Source organism: Podarcis gaigeae, assembly GCF_964106915.1.
Source record: "Podarcis gaigeae genome assembly, chromosome: 15".
Classification (NCBI taxonomy): domain Eukaryota; kingdom Metazoa; phylum Chordata; class Lepidosauria; order Squamata; family Lacertidae; genus Podarcis; species Podarcis gaigeae.
The window spans coordinates 37,178,815-37,198,054 of NC_139692.1; the positions used below are offsets into that span (position 1 = coordinate 37,178,815).

At 41.0% G+C, this 19,240-nt stretch overlaps 1 protein-coding gene across 2 annotated transcripts in view; it reads right to left on the reverse strand.

The window, feature by feature from the left end:
- NLK (nemo like kinase) overlaps window positions 1–19,240 on the reverse strand; it is an 88,843-nt gene that overhangs the window by 29,770 nt on the left and 39,833 nt on the right. For both annotated transcript variants that reach the window (XM_083714611.1, XM_083714612.1), the window contains exons 2-3: window positions 9,344–9,473; window positions 6,259–6,314 (exon numbers count right to left, since the gene is read on the reverse strand). In XM_083714611.1, the coding sequence (XP_083570737.1) occupies window positions 6,259–6,314; window positions 9,344–9,473 (186 nt within the window). The remainder of the gene's footprint in view (window positions 1–6,258; window positions 6,315–9,343; window positions 9,474–19,240) is intronic.

A 19,240-nucleotide genomic window follows, 5' to 3' on the forward strand; every position in this document is an offset into this window, starting at 1 on the left:
ATGGTGTGACTGCATTTTGAATACTGTGTTCATTTCTGGAATACAGTGTTCAGTTCTGGTCGCCGCAGCTGAAAAAGGAAATTGTAGAGTTGGAAAGGAACAACCAAAATTATTGTGAGCTTCTGGATTGACTGGAAATTAGCCACTGATTTGCAAAGGGGCAGGGGGGAGGAGGACAGCTCCATCCTAGACTTGTTTGCAGTATAATGCCACAGTGGGCTGTATCAGTCTTCTTTACTGTGGGCCAATGCTTCTCACAAGTTTCTGAAGTACAACAAAAACCTGTTGGACCTGACATAAGCAAACCATGAAGGAAATAATGAACTTGTTTATTATTGTGCGGGGAGTTGTACTGTTTCGCCACCTGCAAGCCCAGGGATGTGTTACACTAGCATATGGTCATTAACTTACTACTGGACCTATGGTTGCCACTGACCCTTTTTGCTTGGGAATCCACAGTTTGCTACATTTGATGCATCACATTTTGCTGCCTCTGCTTTTTAAGCTCCCACAGTAGCTCTGAGCAAGTTCGGTGGAATGGAGTTGGGACAGAAGCATAAAAACACACACAATGGCATTACTTTCAGAATTCAGAGTGTCTAGTTGCCCAAAGAGACAAAGCTGGAATAGAAGTAGATTCACTTTTTAAAGCAAATAATTTCCTCTACTCCCTTATGCATTCCAACGATCAGGACAGCCACCTCATGAAACTCTTGACAGCCAAAGAAATAATTAGTGACCTTATCTGGTTGTTTATTTAAATTTATGAAGGCTGCTTTCACTCTGGTCAAGAATCTGAAACCCACATAGAACCACCTTCTAAGCTGTAAGATCCTAGCACTATTCCTTTGTACCAGGTTGTGAGTTAATTTCAGTTTACAGTTCCATGTAGTTGGTTTAATCAGCAGGGAAAATGCTTACATTGTCTAATATATACACCTTATTGCAGCTCTTGTTCTCTTTGGACTGTGTTGATGATAACACATGTAGCAACACAGAACTAGCAGTGTTTCAACGTGAACTGTTAAAAGTGTATCCTAATAGTTTCACTTTAGCTACATCACTTGAAGAGTCTTTTAAATACGATGGAAATGCCTGAACAGATTAAGGTTTTGATCTCTTACGCAAACTAAGATTTAAATAATTAAAACTTGAAAGGGTTTCTCCACCCAACTTGTAAATTGAGGAAACTGGCATTTCCAATTTTGTACACTGACATGCTTACAACATATCATTGCTCAACTTCCTTGCTCAAGCTCTTAGTGCATGTGGTTTATAAAAGAAAGCCAAGCTTCATTACACCATAGGCACTGCTTTTTTCGTACCATGCTGAAACTAGTTGACAAAGCCAGCTCAATGAAGTGAAAAACAAAAAGGCAGTAAGATGTCAGGGTCTCTGGGAAATGCATTACTTCCATCTGATTGCCTATTTTCCTACACTAAAAAAATATATTAAAAAATTCTTGCCCAACACCCTATAGGCAAGCATTCGTGACAATACAGGCAATATTTTATTCATCTGCCTCAGGCAAACATTTGCCTAGAGTGCAGATGGCCAACTGGCAGCTGCTCATGGACTGCGTTCCCCCTGCAAGATGACTTTATAAAGCCCTGAGACCTACCTGCAACAACACAGAGAGGGCCGGGGTAGAAAAGCAACTGGCTCCTATGAGGGAGGATAGATCCCATCTTTTCTGTGATGTACAGGATTATAGAAAGCTGCCTTATATTGAATGAAAGGTGATGGCTGGAAGCATCTCTCCAAGGTTGTAGAGAGCAGCCCTATCTGCAGTTGCAGGGATCTAATCAGGGTCCTTTTTGCATGTAAAATGCATGATATCTGGTGCTCATCCCTTACTAAAACAAAGTCGGTTTACCCTCATCTCTACCTGATCCCTCTGTGGCCTCCCTTTCCTGAATTTTGGGCTTAGCTCCTTAAGTCAGAGATCTGTCTTCTGTTGCTCTGTAAGGCATCATGCACACAGTGCTTTATCAATATAGGTCACCAGCCATAGACACCCACCAGATCCTGCCCACCTCTTCTTTCCCTGCTGGAATTAAGCTTGCCGGATTACAGCACATGGGGCATTTTCAGAGAGAGGGAGTGCAGCTGAAGGAAGAAGCTACTCTCTCCCCTCCCCAGCTATTCCACCCCCATCTAAACACACTGAAAACACCTCTCTCACACCATAATTAGGCTTCAAAGAAGCCTTTTTACCAACTACAATAGCCTTTCTTGAAGCTGAATTACAACAGAGTAGAGCAATTTCAAGGGGTTTCCAGCTGTGACCTCCCCACCCCCCAAATCCCCCTTCCCTTGTTGCAATTAGGCTTGAGGGGGGAGCCTCCCATATATATAATTAATTAAATGGGTATTTTATAGTACCCGTGACATTTTCTTAAAATTCCAAATCTTTCCCCAGGCTCAAGGGGTGGGGGCTGGGCTGGAGGCTGATCTAAAGCAAATCATGCTCCATTGGGTTGAAGCTGGTTGTTCATCATATTTGTTTCCTCCTCCCAGGCCCCATAGATTAGAAACTCGCTCCAAAACCTTTGATTTTCATCATGAGTTAAGTGCAACAGAACAACACTTCCATCACCTCAAACCAACATCTCAAATGGGAGTCAAGCTAGGATGTGGTTATAAGCAATGATTAATAGTGGAGGAGGGTGAAACACCCCAAAGAACGCCATCTTTTTAGAAATATTTTCCAGTGTCCATTGTGGGAAAGAACATATCTCTGTACAACAGAGTTTGCATTTTCTACTCAGAGGCCCTAGATAAGCTGCACTGGGTAGATCACAGAGGACTCAGGGAAGGCAACCCTTTCTAACATTCTGTAGGGCCCCAGCCATATGCCTCTATCTAGAGGTAAAAGCAGCTAACCAACAGCAAAATGAGCAGACCTTGCCTTTCTCCAACAAGGGATACCTCAAGCATGGAATGCTGAATCACACTGAGGAACAGGATAACTTCTGTCTGTGCCAAAAGCATTAAGTATAGCAATGGGTGGGTTTGCCTATATTATCTAGGACTTGTGTCTTTTTAGCATTCTTCTCTGATGCAGTGTATGTTGCTCACAAGCACAGATTATCTCTCTTTCAGTACACCATAAGGTCAGGGCTGGAAAAATCCTTGACACCTAGTCTCTAAGCACCAGCACTGCATCTCTATTTTACCCAGTTTTTATAGGGTTGGTTCCTGCTTCTTTTGGTGCCGAAGTATTCAGCTGCCAAGAATTCAAATATCTGATTTTGGCTCCTAGGAATCTGAATATATTTTTAGTCCTTTATAAGGGTTACCCACTCCCACTTAGAGGGATTTAGCAATTAGGTTTTCAAGGAAATATTAAAAGAGTTATGGCTTTCCACCACTACAATCGGTGTGCCTCAGTAATAAGTTTTAGGTCTAAATGAAAAGAAAAGTTTCACAAGAGCCTGCTTTGTAGTAAAAGTTTGACCTGCAGCAAATCATTTGATTAGCCCCATTCAAACACCTTCTGGCCATTTAACGCAGCCCACCTACCTTCTTGCCTTGCACTGCATACTCTCAAAAGTGATCTGGACAGTTCCAATAGTCAGGAACATCTGGATGCTTCGTCACCTTGCTTATTTCCACAGTTGTCATCTTATACAAGCTTTTCATCTCCTTCCAAGCAAGGCTTATATGAGCAACATGTGTGTTGTTGTTATGTATTTTAAGAAGCAATTTGAGCAATGAGGTTTGCTTCCCCACCCATGCCTTTCCCAGTCTTAAGTCTTAAGAGTAAGAGATAAAAGATGACAGAACCAGTAAAGATAAAACTAGTAAATTACTATCAGCTATAAATCACCCAAGCCATTTCTGAGTTCCCCTTTATTACTCTAGTAAAGGAAAGACCCTTGCTCTGAAGAGGTATTGGCTTTAAAAGAGCATGAATATCAACAAGTCTGGTCAGAATTGGAGCTGTGGCACTCCTATCGTGTGCAGGATTCACTTGTGATACCGTATTTTTCTGTGTATAAGACGCTCCCATGTATAAGAATGACTCCTATTTTTGGGGGACTGCAACAATAATTTTTTTTGGGGGGGGGGGAATTGACCAAAGTTGTTGAGCTTTTTTGCTCTACTGCATGCCCACCACTGCAAATCGCACGCATCGCAGCAAACACCAATCATCTGCACGCTCGACGCCAAAAGCCCATCTGCCCACTTGACAAATCCACAGACAATTGCACGCATGCCTCGCCGCTGCCGTAAATCAATTGCCCAATTGCCGCAGTAAATCGTCGGCAGGCCAATCTCCTGCTGGCTGTTGCCACCAATCACCCGTTCCCCCTCTGCTATCCACGTATAAGACAACCCACAATTTTTGCCTATTATTTCTAAGGAAAAAATATTGTCTTATACATGGAAAAATATGGTTATTGATTATTGTTACAGTCTCAAGCCACCATTAACCCCCCCAAACTATGTTTTAAAGTATGTGGCACTTTGTCATCAACCTGGCATTCTTAACAGTTCAAAGATTTGTAAAATCTACCCAGAAATGAAAGCTTTTTTTGGGGGGGGGCACAAAATGATATTCCACACTGCTCTGTCTGTCTACTTTGTGTCTTTTACTCACCCAAATAAGACCTGGCAAAGCCTTTTCCAAATGTTTTGTAGCAATTATCTTTTCATCTGCTCTAATGTTTTAAGTTAACTCTAAATATAGTAATAGATTAGCCGGATGAGTCTAGGCAGACTGTTGCCATTAAGATCTTTAGCACTGTAAGCTGGTAAACTCCCTAAGAGGAACAAAAACAATTCTTATTTAAATCACTGTCCTTGGCTAGGTGGATACCATCTACATCCTCTTTGAACTGACAAAAGGAATATTAGCAAATTCACTTTCTGAACAATGCAAGTATATAAGAAATTGGGGGTGAGGTCCTTAGGAATATATCATTTCTACATGATCAGCATACCCACAAATAATGCAAATACAGAAAAAGTTATTGAAGCCAACAAGAAGCAAGGATCATAATTTGTTAATTACATGTCCTATTGGCCCATATACATTATCTGTTATAAGGCCAAGTTCTTAGACACCTGGAAGATTTTAATTTGAGGAGCTGAGGATCAAGTCTGAGCATTTAGCCCCTCTACACTGGAAGATCCACAAGCCTTTTTTTATTGTACCATTTTGAACCTAAAACTTCATATATAAGGCTTGGCGCCAAACTAAATGTGATTACTAAACGAGAACTAATCAAGAATCTCCTGTAGGTTAAAAACCCACACTGATTAGCAGGGGTAGGTGACAGCTGTGTTAGCATGTAAGCATGTGTGAGTGACAGAATATGAATCTGATCAGTATCTTGGCATCAAAGGTGATGCCACCAAGCAATTTTGTTGCTTAACCACACACACACACCCCAACACCACCAAAGGTGGAAGGAGTAGAAAGATAAACGGTTTATCTTCAGCTGCTATTGAGTTTTTAGAAGACAGCAAGAGATCCTGATCACAGACTTCTCGTGTCATACGCAGTTGAGGCTTTAAAGGTCAGCAGTGAACAAAAGCCAATTCTTGGCAATGATCTTAACCGGAAGCATCTTATGAACCCAAGATAACCTGCTGCCGAAAACATCTAAAATATAGCCAGAGTACCAACAGTAATGGGTCACTGCCCAAGTAACGTAGACTGCAAAGCCAGGCAACTACAGACTTATGCTCTGTTATACAATATGAACTAAATACCACCCCTTTATTCCATACAGTATTGAAAATCAGAATACTCTTTGGTCATAAGCAAGCATTAAAAGGGTTAAAAAAAAGAAATCTACACTTTGACCATAACACTTTAAAACCATTGATAATGTAACTAACTCCACTCTGCATGTGCTTCAAGGCACAGTCACGTGTTTCAAAACTATTATGTCAGCAACAATGCATTACAAAATCATTTATCTGCAGCCATTTTGGGGAAACTCTCCTACACATTTTCAGTAGATAAGGGGGGAGTGGTGCACTCTAAACCCTTACCGATGGGATTATTCATTCATGTTATCTAAAGATGACCACAAATACTTACACTCACACCCGCCTCCCTAACTGCCCCTCTGATCAGCAACCACTTGCCATATGGGCTATGACAGCTGGCCTACCTACCACCTTTCCAGAGGCCAGAAAGCTCAAAGATTAAGAAATTCAAAAGCAGCAGGCATTTTTATAGGCTGGAGTCAAATCAACACCTACCTCATTTAAGACTGTTTATTTAGTGTTTAGGATACATTTCTTCAAAGTAGTCAATGTGTGGTGGCTGGAGTATGTCGAGAGCAGAGAGCACCTACAAAACAAGGGGGAAACTAATTTGGTTACATGTAATACACCAGAAATCCTCACTTTAGAGAAGCAACTGTGAAATCAAAGACAAGGCTTTCTTTTCAACTCACAACTACGCTGCCCCCACCTTTAGTTGAGGGGAGAGATGCAAAGTTGAGAGGTCTTCACAAAGAAAAAGGGCACTACTGATGTCTGATCAAATAAAAAATTGCAGAACTGTCGTTTCCAGAAAATGATGGTCCTTGTACTGCTATGTATGTCACAATCCTTTATGTCTGCTTTATTCAGATTTTCTCAACCCACAGACTATATGCACAATATCTTTGCTCATAACTTCTTAGGCAAGGTCTTCTCCAAAGTCTGCTACTTTATTACACTTAAGTATTTGCAACTTAACTTCCTCCTCTTTGCAACAAATTTACTTCATTTTATTTTCATATCCCACCTTTCCTCCAAATGAGAACAAGGTAGCTTCATGGGGACACGGGAAAGGGCCTTCTTGGTGTCTCCTCCAAAATTCTCCCTGCCTAGAAAAGCTAAATGGGCTCCCTCCTGGTCCTTCTGCTGGCAGGTGAAGATCTTGTTCCCAACAGGATTTTGGGAACTGACTGCTTTTAATAAACACTATGCTGTTTTATTGTAATTATTTGTATGTTTTAACAGATTTTATACATGTACATAGTTTTAATTCTAGTAATGATTTTTTATGATTGGTTTTTCTATGTTTTTAGCAATTGTTGGTTTTATCTGTTTTTATCTGTAAGCTGCCTTGAGTCCCATCAGAGGAAAAAAGGGTATAAACAACAACAACAAAAAGCAGCAATGTACATGGTAATGAAAAAAATATAATATATAATAAAACCATAAATCCATTACAACTCCAATCAGCATCAAAATCATCAGGTTTCAAAGACCTGGATAAATATTTTTACCTGTCATCTAAATACCTCTAATGTGGAGGATAGTCATCTCTCAATCAGGAGGAAGTGCCTTAAATTGGGTGCCACCACCAAAAATGCCCCATCTTTTATGACTGTCCTGCCCACCACACTACCTGCGGGGACACAAGCAGGGACTTTCAGACAGATCTTAGGGCTTGGAAAACCAGGTACTAGAGAAGGTGTCCTGCCAAGTATTTAGGTCCCAGGCCATCTAGGATTTTACAGACTGACGTCAACCCCTTGTGTTGGGCCTGGTAGCTTACTAGCTGTCAGTGCAGTGCCTTCAGAGATATGACCCTGTCGGGCTGCACCCACTAACTAGCAGGCAGCAGAATCTTGCAGCAGCTGCTTTCGGGGGAAGTGCCACATGGAATGCACTGTAATATGGGGAATCTATGGAAAGTTATCAGAGCATAGATGGCTGATACTGGTCTGGGAATGGCTGCAGCTGACGAACAAACTGTAGATGGGTACAGGTGCTCCTCACCATTGTAGTAGCTTGGCCTCCAGTGGCAGCTTGGACTACAAACCTGCTCTTTCCAGAGAGTGCTATTCCACCTGAACTGAATACAGCAGATATTCCGGTGAGTTCTGTTGGTCCTTATAGTAAGGCATTTGAATACCGTTTGGGGTTACCAGATTATTTCTAGTTATGCTCCCTCCATTTGAAAAGACTACTGTGATGATGCCTACTTTTGGGAATGACTGAATGCAAGCATTCTTTGCACAGATTAAAATATCACAAAGCTAGGAGATTTCAGGAAGAATCCTGAAGGTTTGCAAAGCCCTTGGAGTAAGGAATAATGGCCTGCCAGACCTTCACTCCCTATTTCTTCTCCACCACGATTAACCAGTTTGTCAACAAAAAAAATGTTTTCCGTTTAGGTGGTAATCCTAGTCAGTCTCAGTCATGATTAATGTGGTTACAGCAAGCTCTTGATCTCGGCTAGTGTGTGTGAGGGTGCATGTTGCCAAGGAGTGGCTCCACATTTGTCAACTATGATTCACAGAGCACCAGAGCTGTATCTACACCAGCTCTTACATCTGGCACTCTCACTCGACACAAATGAAGTGTACAAGTTCTCTATGGCAATTGCACAGATATAAGAGGTTGCTTTTCACTAATGGGTAGTGCATTTTGTGAAAGCTTGTAGGAGAGAAAACTTCTGTTTGGTTATGCTCTGCATTATTAATGTAAACAATCACACTATACCAATCTCCTCCCATCCCTGTCTATAAGTGGCAGTTGATGATACAATAAAATAAGAATATGTGCAGAGCTTTACAAGCTAAGGTTTGCAGGAAATGCAGCTCGCCCGCCCCCAAAATAAGGCATCTCCATGTTAATAGTGTTTTTATTTCTATAGGTTCCTATGATTTCTATTACACCAAAAGTCTGGAATGTATTGCTGAAGTCTCTGGTCCCCTTTTTTGTCTCTTGATTTAATGTATTTAACCTATTTTCTGTAGTGACTTTGTTCATGCTCGATTTTGCATTTAACAAATAAACAAGAAGGTAAAAAGTTTTAAACACAGTCCCTACTGGTTAAAAAGTTAACAAAAATATCTCCACTGGTAACATAATTAGGCACCTTGCTCAGAAAAAGCTTAAAGTAATGATTTCAGAGTCATTACCGAGACACTAATATTGGCTTTATTCTTCTCCTAAAGGTGGGAGAGAAGGGACTGGGTGTAATATGCCATTTGCACACTTCATTGGGGGCATCTGCTACTTGCCATAAATGAGGAAGCCGGTCAAGTCTAATTCAACTGCTTTTAGCCTAATAGCGAAGGCGTGACCATAGTCCTTAAAAGAAGCCTGCCTCATTGGGGCGGAGGAAGGGGGGTGCGGTGGGTGCGGGTCACTCTGGGTGTCACCACTGTGGGGGGTGACAAAATGCGGGTGACACTCACTGCGGGGCCTGCAGCACGCCCGAGCCACGGGGAGAGATGCGGTGGCTTGGATGCACGCAAGCTCCACACTGCCCAAACAGTCCACCCAGGCGCCCAAGCAGCTTCCTCTGCCGCTGTGCCTCATTGGTATTTGAATTTTGTATTGAAGTTCATGCAAAGCAAGCTGCAGGCCACTTACATTGTCATGCTTAAAAAAACACAACATCTTCAATTCACGGAAGACCCTTTTGCAAGAGACCAGATTTTGGAAGACGTTGGGCATCTTTTTGAGTGCAACTCTCTTTCCATCTCGCGGATCTGTTACTGACCTGAAGAAGAGGAGAAGAAGATTAAGCATATAATCTGACTTTAAACAAAGTTCTTTCATTCCACCCCAAGAATACCTATGCTAAACAAAAAACAAAAAACAAGATGAATCTGGATGCTCAAAGCAGAAAATCAAGAGAGGCATGTAGAATTCTTAAACAAGTCTCGCTGCATTTTATTCTGTATACAAAGTGAATTCAATCCACGCTTCAGGCAACTCTGCATGTTATTCAGCAATGAGATTACTATGCATTCAAGTCCTTGCGTCTTCCATCAGTAAAACTATTCACCTCAACTGTACACTACTATTTAATGTCTGGTCAATAAATGGCAGTATGTGATTACTTACATTTTCTTCTCTTTAATTACTCTATTAGTTCTAGGACACCTTTCCCATTACAAGACTTTTCAATATTAAATTGCCACAGTACATTGCTTTTCAACATTGCCTGCTAACAAGATTAATTTTGTATGGAACTATTGAAAAAAGTTGCTCCCTTGGCATCAAATTAGACCATAGTGCATATCTTCTGGTGGGGTGTTCTACATGCAGTTTCTGGTCTGCATTGTGAGGGAGGGCCAGGGGAAGACACTGAATCCCTTGTCTTCCTTGATACTTCATGGCAGCTAATGTCCCCCCATGCAAAACATAGTAAAATCCTACCTATCTGCAATGATTACAAAATATTTCAGGAAGAGGATAGACACTAATATATGGCTTGCTACTTCCAAGAACTCTATGAAATGGCCCAAGACAAGAAAGCCACCCAACTCCTAATTCAGGCTAGCTATGCTGGAACATAGGAAGCTGCTTTACACCAAGTCTATCTAGCTCAGTCCAGTGTGATACTTTTCTGCAGGAAAAAAAATCTATTTTGTAAGCTCATTATTAACAATGAACAACATCAACTTCAAATACAGTGTTAGACAAGATCCTAAATTACACCACTCTCTAGGGCAGGTTTCCCAAATTTGGGCCTTCAGCTGGTTTTGGACTACAACTCCCATCATCTCTACCTAGGAGGACCAGTGGGAATTGTAGTCCAAATATAGCTTGAGACCCCCGTTTTTGGGAAAACCTGCTCTAGGGCATCAGAAAATTTTCCGACGAAGGCTGAAAATTTTCCAAAACGACTACCTTAATTTGCACAGGAAAATTTCCCAGAAAACCCACACCCCTGAGCTTGGGTACTGTCCACAGTGATTGGCAGCAGTTCTCCAGGGTTTCTGGTAAGAGCAGGGGTCAGCAAACTTTTTCAGCAGGAGGCCGGTCCACTGTCCCTCAGACCTTGTGGGGGGTTGGACTATATTTGGGGTGGGGTGGGGGGAATGAACGAATTCCTATGCCCCACAAATAACCCAGAGATACATTTTAAATAAAAGGACACATTCTACTTATGTAAAAACACTCTTGATTCCTGGACCGTCCGCGGGCCGGATTGAGAAGGCGATTGGGCCAGATACGGCCTCCTTGCCTTAGTTTGCCTACCCATGGGTAAGAGTCTGGAGAGGCAGAGGATAGAACTTGGGATTTCCTGCCAGCAAAGCCTGTGCTTTATAAATATTGAGAAAAACAGCAGTTTGCTCATATGTGTACCAAAGATGAGACACGCACAAATGTCAGCAAGTGCCACATTTTATACTCAGGTTCCCCCTTGATAACCAAATCCGCATGTGAATATATTTGCATATGAAAACTGATTCGGAAGCATGCCTTTTCATCCAGGTATCTAGAAGCTAATGCTTAACACATTTGAAATATTTTTCTCTCCAAAAATCTGAGGGCTAGCTTCCCCAAAAGTTTTTTGTAATACTTCTCCACCAATATACAGATGTAGATTAGCAATTTGTGTGCAGCAAGTGCCATACTCGAAGTTATGAAAAACTCCAAGCTCTACAAAGAATAGTTATGTACTGATGAAAGAAGACATCTGACTACTTAAACTGGGATAATTTCAACATGTGAGAACTAGTGCCTGTACTTTCTAAATAGCAGTTCCATGTTTAAACAGTAACTTAACACACTTTCCCCCCCAAATGGTTTAATGTTGGGGTTATCTTACATAAATGAAGTTATTTCTTTAAAACAAACAAGCACAAAATCACTCTTCTTTTAAATTTTGAACAGACACAAAACCTGCTCCCCAAATATAGGGCTGTAGTTTGTTAATATTGTAAAGTTAACACAAAATCACAAAGCAACATTTCTTTTAAATATTCATTCTAAGACCAACCATGCTTGTAGCTGGAGCAATATAACCTAATGAATGTGAATGGCAGTGCAGTAATTTCATGCCATGTTGAGCTTGTTCTCTCTTAACTCGGGGTAGCAGCTGCTTTGGTTCAGCACAAATAGTACCAGAAAACAGATAAGTGCTGAAGCCTGTTACACAGGAATGCTTTTATTTTCTTTGTTGCTGAAAAGGCTTGCTGTGCTGAGCTCTTCGGCCAGTTATCTCCATCTGTATGAGCTAATGAGTTACAGGCGGTAAAGATAACAGCCAGTTCTGACAGCACCTTTCACTGCCTCATTTTTGAAAGAGGTCATTCTAACAAGTCTAAACAGGGCAGTTTCTTTAAAAGTTAAAGAGTTCTACAACATAAATGTGACTATTAGACTGCTAATAATACCAGACTGTGCGTCTTATGAGGGAGTGGGGACAGAGAGAAGAAAATGACTGACTTTTTAGAGCACAGAAAATTAATTTGAGCAGCACTCAAGGGGCAAAAAAGTAACATGACTCCTGAAAGGCTAATTGGTTTGCAGTGGCATGAGCTTTTGTAGGCAAGAGGCTGAATCATCATATGCTCATATATCTGCCATGACACACTGAAGCCTACGGAAGCTCAGGCTACATGACTATTTATACAGCATCATTAATTGGCCTTTTACAGAATAACATAAGCAAAAGGTCAGACTCAGGCCCCTGTACAGAAGACTCTACAATATGAATTTTGACAGATAAGAGGAAAGATAACAGAAGTAGTGGGACAAAGGCACTGGGGAAGTATACGTGCCAATTTCAAACCAAAACATTCCTGGGGAAAGGTGGATTTTGAGGTTTTTAACTATACATGTCAGAATACTAGTCATGATGTTCTGCAGCAGCAAGAAAGCCAAGGGCTGCAACACATTAAGTTATATCCTGATCACAATCCCACCTGTTTCAGGCTTCTGAGACGGGTAAAACTGTGGGAAAAATAGGGATGATGAGATGGGAATAACCTGTTTATTTATTTATGAAAAATATTATGAAGAGCAATTTTTGCAATCATATCACACCTTTCAGCCAATAGCATTCCCTTTGTTCCCTTCAGAGTTCCCTCTGCTCTCCCTCCTACATTTCAACACCATATGTATTAAACATTTTAACTACAGTGTTTAACCATACACAGTAAAATTAGGACATAGTATCAAAAGATTAATCTTCTTAGTATAAGCTCCTCATCATGATGTGAATATAAAAATGTTACAAAAGAAACCTGCTGTGCCATAAACATGCAGGTGTGAAGAGGAATACAACAAAAAGGAATAAGGAACAGCGTCCACAAAGAGATCACACTCACATTGACCTACATAAGAAAGGCTAAAGCAGTGAGAGAGACAGGGAAAATGTTCATCTAGTTGCTGCAAAACACATTAGTTGAAAACTAAAGGAGGAGTTCACAACAGACCATAAGGCTTGCAGATTCTTAGACTTAAGCAATGTGCCTGAGCACCAGCTTCCTATTTAGAGTTCTAGGATGTTTCAAAGCTTGCTTTACGCAGATGCAGACACATACCATATTTACGCAAATCTAATGCGCTACTGAATCTAATGCACACCTTGATTTTCAAAAGGTTGAAACCAAAAAAGTATTTGCTGGCGAATATAAATGCGCCATAAAATCTAATGCACACCCTAATTTTTGTAACGTAATTTGGCCAAAAAAGTGTGCATTACATTCAAGTAAATACGGTATGTGTGACTACATGGAAGCCATAAATAACTATTTGTTCATTGTATGCCAAACTGGTTACTGAGCCTATATTTAACTGAGCAGAAAGCATGAGAGAGAGAAATGCAGTGTTTTGATTCCATAGCCCCACAAAAGGAGTGGTGGGACCTTTTTCTCTGCCCATAATTTAGAAACATGAAGTCTAAAAATACTTTTGGAGCTCCAAATTTTATAAAGTCAGAAAAAGAACCTTATATTAAGGCAAAAGTATGGAAAATAGTTCTTATAAACCACCTTGGCAAAGTTTCTCAAATATTCTGGGTTTTACTCTTTTCCAAACAGTAAAATTATAATTCTGTAAAAATAATAAGCATTTGGAAAGCTCCAAAATCCATACTCAGAAAACAAGTTTTTTTATTTTTGTTTTTAAAGTTTACTTGGTAGCTACAGTGTCTTGCATATTGATAAGAATTCTAATACTTAGTAAAGTGAGATGAGTTTTTGGCTCCAGGGGCCTGCAGGCCAACTATGACAGGTGGTGGGCAGGGCAACCCACCTCCAATTCTTTCATCCTGCAACATTGGGGGTTGAAAGGGGAAGCGTGTGAAAGGGCTTTGCAATCCTCCCTGCATGGCTCTTTCTACCTCCTATAGAAACTGCTTCCCTTTAACCAAGCCACATTCCCAACACCCATCAACTGAATAACTGGGAACCTACTTTAAACTCCCCAATGTTCCATTGAAGCCCCCCACTTACCCACCTCACACCTGGGGTGTTATGTAGGATGTTAGGTAAGGCAGATGGGCATGGCTCCCCCCACCCAAAAGCGCAAAGGTCTGGTGGACCATGCTTGTCCTGAAGGCCAGAGGTTTCCCATCCTTGAATTAGATCTACCAAAGTGGATAATCCATTCCACCAAGGCAGACCAGTCAGTATGCCCATTTATGAAGTATTCAGGCTATTTATCAGCCACTTCTGAGCTGTTGGGAACCAGAGCCACTTTCCTGTGTTCAGTGTTGACAATTCTTGCAGCTAACAAACTTTTCAGTAACTTCACATAACATCCCAAGTCTTCTTCCACGACATATAAGAGCAAGGTTCATTTAACTGTTACTTGAAAAGTTACTTCTGTAATTTATCAATCTCTGAGTACAAGAGCACCACATATAAAGAAAACCTCACATTATCATTGTCACATTTCCTTCGTCTGACAGTTCAATGAGAGCACAGAAAGGAAACCAAATATGCCTCCTCTAGAGGACATACGGTACATGATAATATCCTTGTTTATTCTGGCTACATCTCCTCATTTAGATACATACATTGCTATCTTTAGAATCACATGCAACCAGTAAGCATGGACTGGAGGAATGAGGAGAAATATTTACCTAAAATCATATCAACCTTATTTGACCAACAGTAATAACAGTGAGGGACGCGGGTGGCGCTGTGGGTAAAACCTCAGCGCCTAGGACTTGCCGATCGCATGGTCGGCGGTTTGAATCCCCGCGGCGGGGTGAGCTCCCGTCGTTCGGTCCCAGCTCCTGCCCACCTAGCAGTTCGAAAGCACCCTTAAGTGCAAGTAGATAAATAGGTACCGCTTTATAGCGGGAAGGTAAACGGCGTTTCAGTGTGCTGCTCTGGTGCCGGTTCGCCGGAGCAGCGTCGTCACGCTCGCCACGTGACCCAGAAGTGTCTGCGGACAGCGCTGGCTCCCGGCCTCTAGAGTGAGATGAGCACCCACCCTAGAATCTGTCAAGACTGGCCCGTATGGGCAGGGGTACCTTTACCTTTTAATAACAGTGATTAGTTAGCTGTTAAATCATCTATCAGTGCTAAGCTATCTTGAGGAGGGGCTGCCCATCTAGTATCATTCAAGAAAAAAATACTACCTCCAACATAAGCAGTAGGCATAAACTATTAATGCATTTCAATATGCATGTAACTACAGCTTTCACTAAGGCATGCAAGGCTGAAGAGTATCAGCATGATCTAATTACTGCACAAAGTTCAATTTGTCTTCAGCAGATAAGCAATCACATTTGGGAGTAGCAATTTCTCTTTTGTCTTGGTAGTTTAACAGCCAGTGAGTAACGTAAGTAGTGCACTCCCAGGGATAACTACTATGTGCCAAATTTTGCAGTACCGGTATATGCATACTGAACAGTCACAACAATTTTTCTATTATTTCAGCCAGAACCTAGTCCTTAAAAGAAAGAAAAAAGTGCATGTAAAACCTATTCCCTGGAAATGTAAAGTTAGGACCAGTGTGCAATTTAGATGTACCACTGAGACCCCAAATACAACCAGATTCTCTAAGTGTGTTTAGGATCTTGCTCTTAATCAGGTTTAAAAGCGGTAGCACAGATTATCGCAAGTGTGTCTGCATGCACAGTGCATATGTGTGTGTGTGTATGTATGCAAGAGAGGCCTAGAAGCATGAACTAGGCCTAGGAGAAACACTGTTAATAAAGCCTGATAAAACTACCGGTACCAATCCCAACAATTCTGTATGTTCTGTTCTGCTTGAAGCATTCAGATTTTATCTGTAGTTTTGCAAGCATTAATGTATTTGAGGAAAGTATTTACATACTGTCCCCATGCTGCCACACTTGGGAGACAGTTCAAAAGAATTCCCATTGAGACATTTAATAGCTAATGCATTCCAACAGTACTTTAACAGCTTCAGTTGTGGATTTCTAATCCTGAGCCCTGAACTGACAGCTTGCCACATGAACACAGCATACAGTGCAAAAAACTAAAAACCCAGCAAAGTATTGTACGTAGGTGAGAGAGAGAAATGGAGAAAAGGCATTCCTCAAGGAAGTCACAAAATGCATACAGAGTTGGTTACTGAACCATTTAAAAAGGCTTGGTCAACTGACAAACTAAACAGTGAATCTTTGACCAGTATTTTTAAACCATTAACTTTATTAGAACAAAAGAGGTACTTTAAAAATCAGCCAGCTTGATGCTTGTGCTTTTATAAAAACAAATATATGCAAACATAGCCAATGAAGTGTACCCTGGCTATATTGAAAAATGACACTATCTAGTACACCTAGAATTATTCATCAATTTCCACACTCCACAGTGGATCAGTCAATCAAGTTTCAGAAAACAATCATGGGCAGAGTTGACACAAACTCCAATACAGTATTATGTTTCTTTCATATTAAATAGAAGTGGTTTATCAAAGTAAGTGAGATCTAGTCTCCCTCCACTGCTGTATCCAGACTACGTTCTTCTCACAGTTACACAGGAATCTTTCATATACATTCTAGAACTCCAAAAATGAAGAACATAAGAACCTGCTGGATCAGGTGAATGGTTCACCTGGTCAAGCATTCTCTTCTCACAGTGACCAAACAGATACAACAAAACTGGAGTGTAAGATGCCCAGCCTCCAGGCCAGCTTCCCAAAATAGAGCCCCTCCCCATAGAAGAATGAAGAGGTTCCTCTTTTACACAAAAATATGGGGTGAGGGCTTTTCTCTATAGCAGGAATAAAGAACATCCTTGGCCTTCTAGATGCTGCAGACTCCAAATCCCATCAATTCCAGCCTGCATAGCCAATGGAAAACATTGAAGTCATCCTGCACAATCAGACCAAAGGTCCACAGACTCCTGCTCTCAACAGTAGCCAGAGAGATGCTTCCAGCATGTCGAAAAACAGGGCAGGAGAGCAGCAACCCTCTGCAGTTTGACCCCACCAACTGGTATTCAGAGGTAACCTGTCTCTAGACATGGAGTTTCAATTTGGTTAATAGCTACTGTGAACCGCCCTGAGATCTATGGGTATAGGACAGTATACAAATCTGAATCTGAATAAGAATAAGAAAGCCTTATCTTGTTCTATGACTTTGTCTAATCACCTTCTAAAACTATCTGGAAGATCAAAAATAGTCCCTCAGTCCTAGAAAGATGTATTTAAATATGCACATATTACATTAGTATCCTTGGGCAGCTGAAGCAGCTGACAAGTCACAGCATTCTAGGATACATACCAGCAGCAAAGGAGTGATAGAGGGGAATGGGTATGTGGCACTGGCAAGAGAGCTGGCAAGAGTCATTGCCAAGTACATACCATTTTTATGTGGTGAAACAATCAAATGTTAGGCCATAAATTCTGGGCTACAGAACTACGCATCCTTACAGACAATGAAGGGAGGGAGATGGGTCTGCAATTGCTAGCTACAAACATCGTGTATCATTATTTTGGATAAGGTTGGTAATTTAGAAGCAGAGCAGCACCATTTAATTTTATTTTTTAAAATACACCATTTGGAAAACATTTGTAAGGTGAAACATTTAAAAATTGGGTATGGGTATGCTAAAAACATGTACACAAACGATTACTGCATGGAAAATGTCTGTGTAACATGCAGTCACAACAAGCCTACCAGTGCTGAAAATGACCCACGCATGTGCCTGACTGTATGCACACACAGTGTAAACGTGTGGATGTGTGCATTTGCATCTTCTGGTGCAAAAAAGTCCCCCACCCAAGGGTGCTTTGCAAGGCAGAAGAGTCCATTAAGGCTACATGCAGCTACAGTATAAAGGCCTGTTTACCCCTCCTTCACATGTGCTCCTGCTGCACACTTTACAAGCATGCCCCCAGACTCTGTAGTGCCAAGCTATGCATGGTCTTGGCTGACCTATGGTCCATGGACAAGGCATGCCACCCACTATGGCAAGAGCTAGAAAGGAATGAGCAGAAAGACACATGGAGAGCAGTTCCAAACAAAGCCCCCTACTCTGACGCAGAGCAGTAGCACTTGTGCTGTGCCTCTGCAAAACTGAAGTATTCACATGCAATGAACCGTGCTATGAACAGGTGAGCAGCCTTTGTCATATTAGAATTAACAGCCTGTGTCCAATAGGATAACAAGACTTTCCAGAATGACAAAATAATTTAGGGAGGGGGAATCTCAGGCTTGAATTTCAGTGCACCACCTCCTCCATCTGGCCTTCTGCAATCTCCTTATGGCTCTGATATATCAGCCTATCCAAAAGCCATGGGAAGCTTCAGCCAAGTTGAAGGTTCAAAAGGTAAGATGAAGCTGATGGACAGAAGGCCAACTTGTAAGCAAGGATATGTGTGTGCCCAGATATGAGAATGAAACCTCTTTTGTGGATAATAGCGCATTTGTATTCATGGAAGAGAGTGACAAGTGGCCAATTAAAACTTTGAAAGAGTGAGTCTTAATTAGAGGGTATTTATTCTATTTATCATTTAATAAATTACATGTACATTTATACTACTAAATTTAAGGTGAAAACACGTATGTTGTAACAGATACAAAAGCAGCTTTAAAATGTACTTCCTGCTCTAAAGCCCAATGGAAAAATCAATAATGTTTCTATATTTATGGGTTAGACAAAAAAAACCCCAAACAAACCACGCTCATAGCAACTTTCTGCTGATATGAGGAAAGGCCAGGTGACATAAAGGGTTTGAAGATTTGATGTCCAAAATATATTTCATACTGGGTAGCTTTTTAAAATCACAGCACAGACTAATAATAATAATAATAATAAGATCCAGTAACTACAGCACAACCATAGTAATGTATCTGTGCAAGTGGTGACTTGATATTTTAATGATCCATAATAAAGGAAGTTAGTAATAATAATTTGACTTCCCTTTTAAGAGAGAAAGTCCCTTAGTCAGTTTTTCAGAGATCTGCCTTCCTGTTAAACAGTATACAGTAAGTCATAAGGTGACAGTTTTATTGGTAAGCACATAATTTTTTAAGGCTCACACAGTAGACTGTCACGGTGATACAAATTTCTGTTCATTGTCATTTGAATTTTAAAGTTGTGC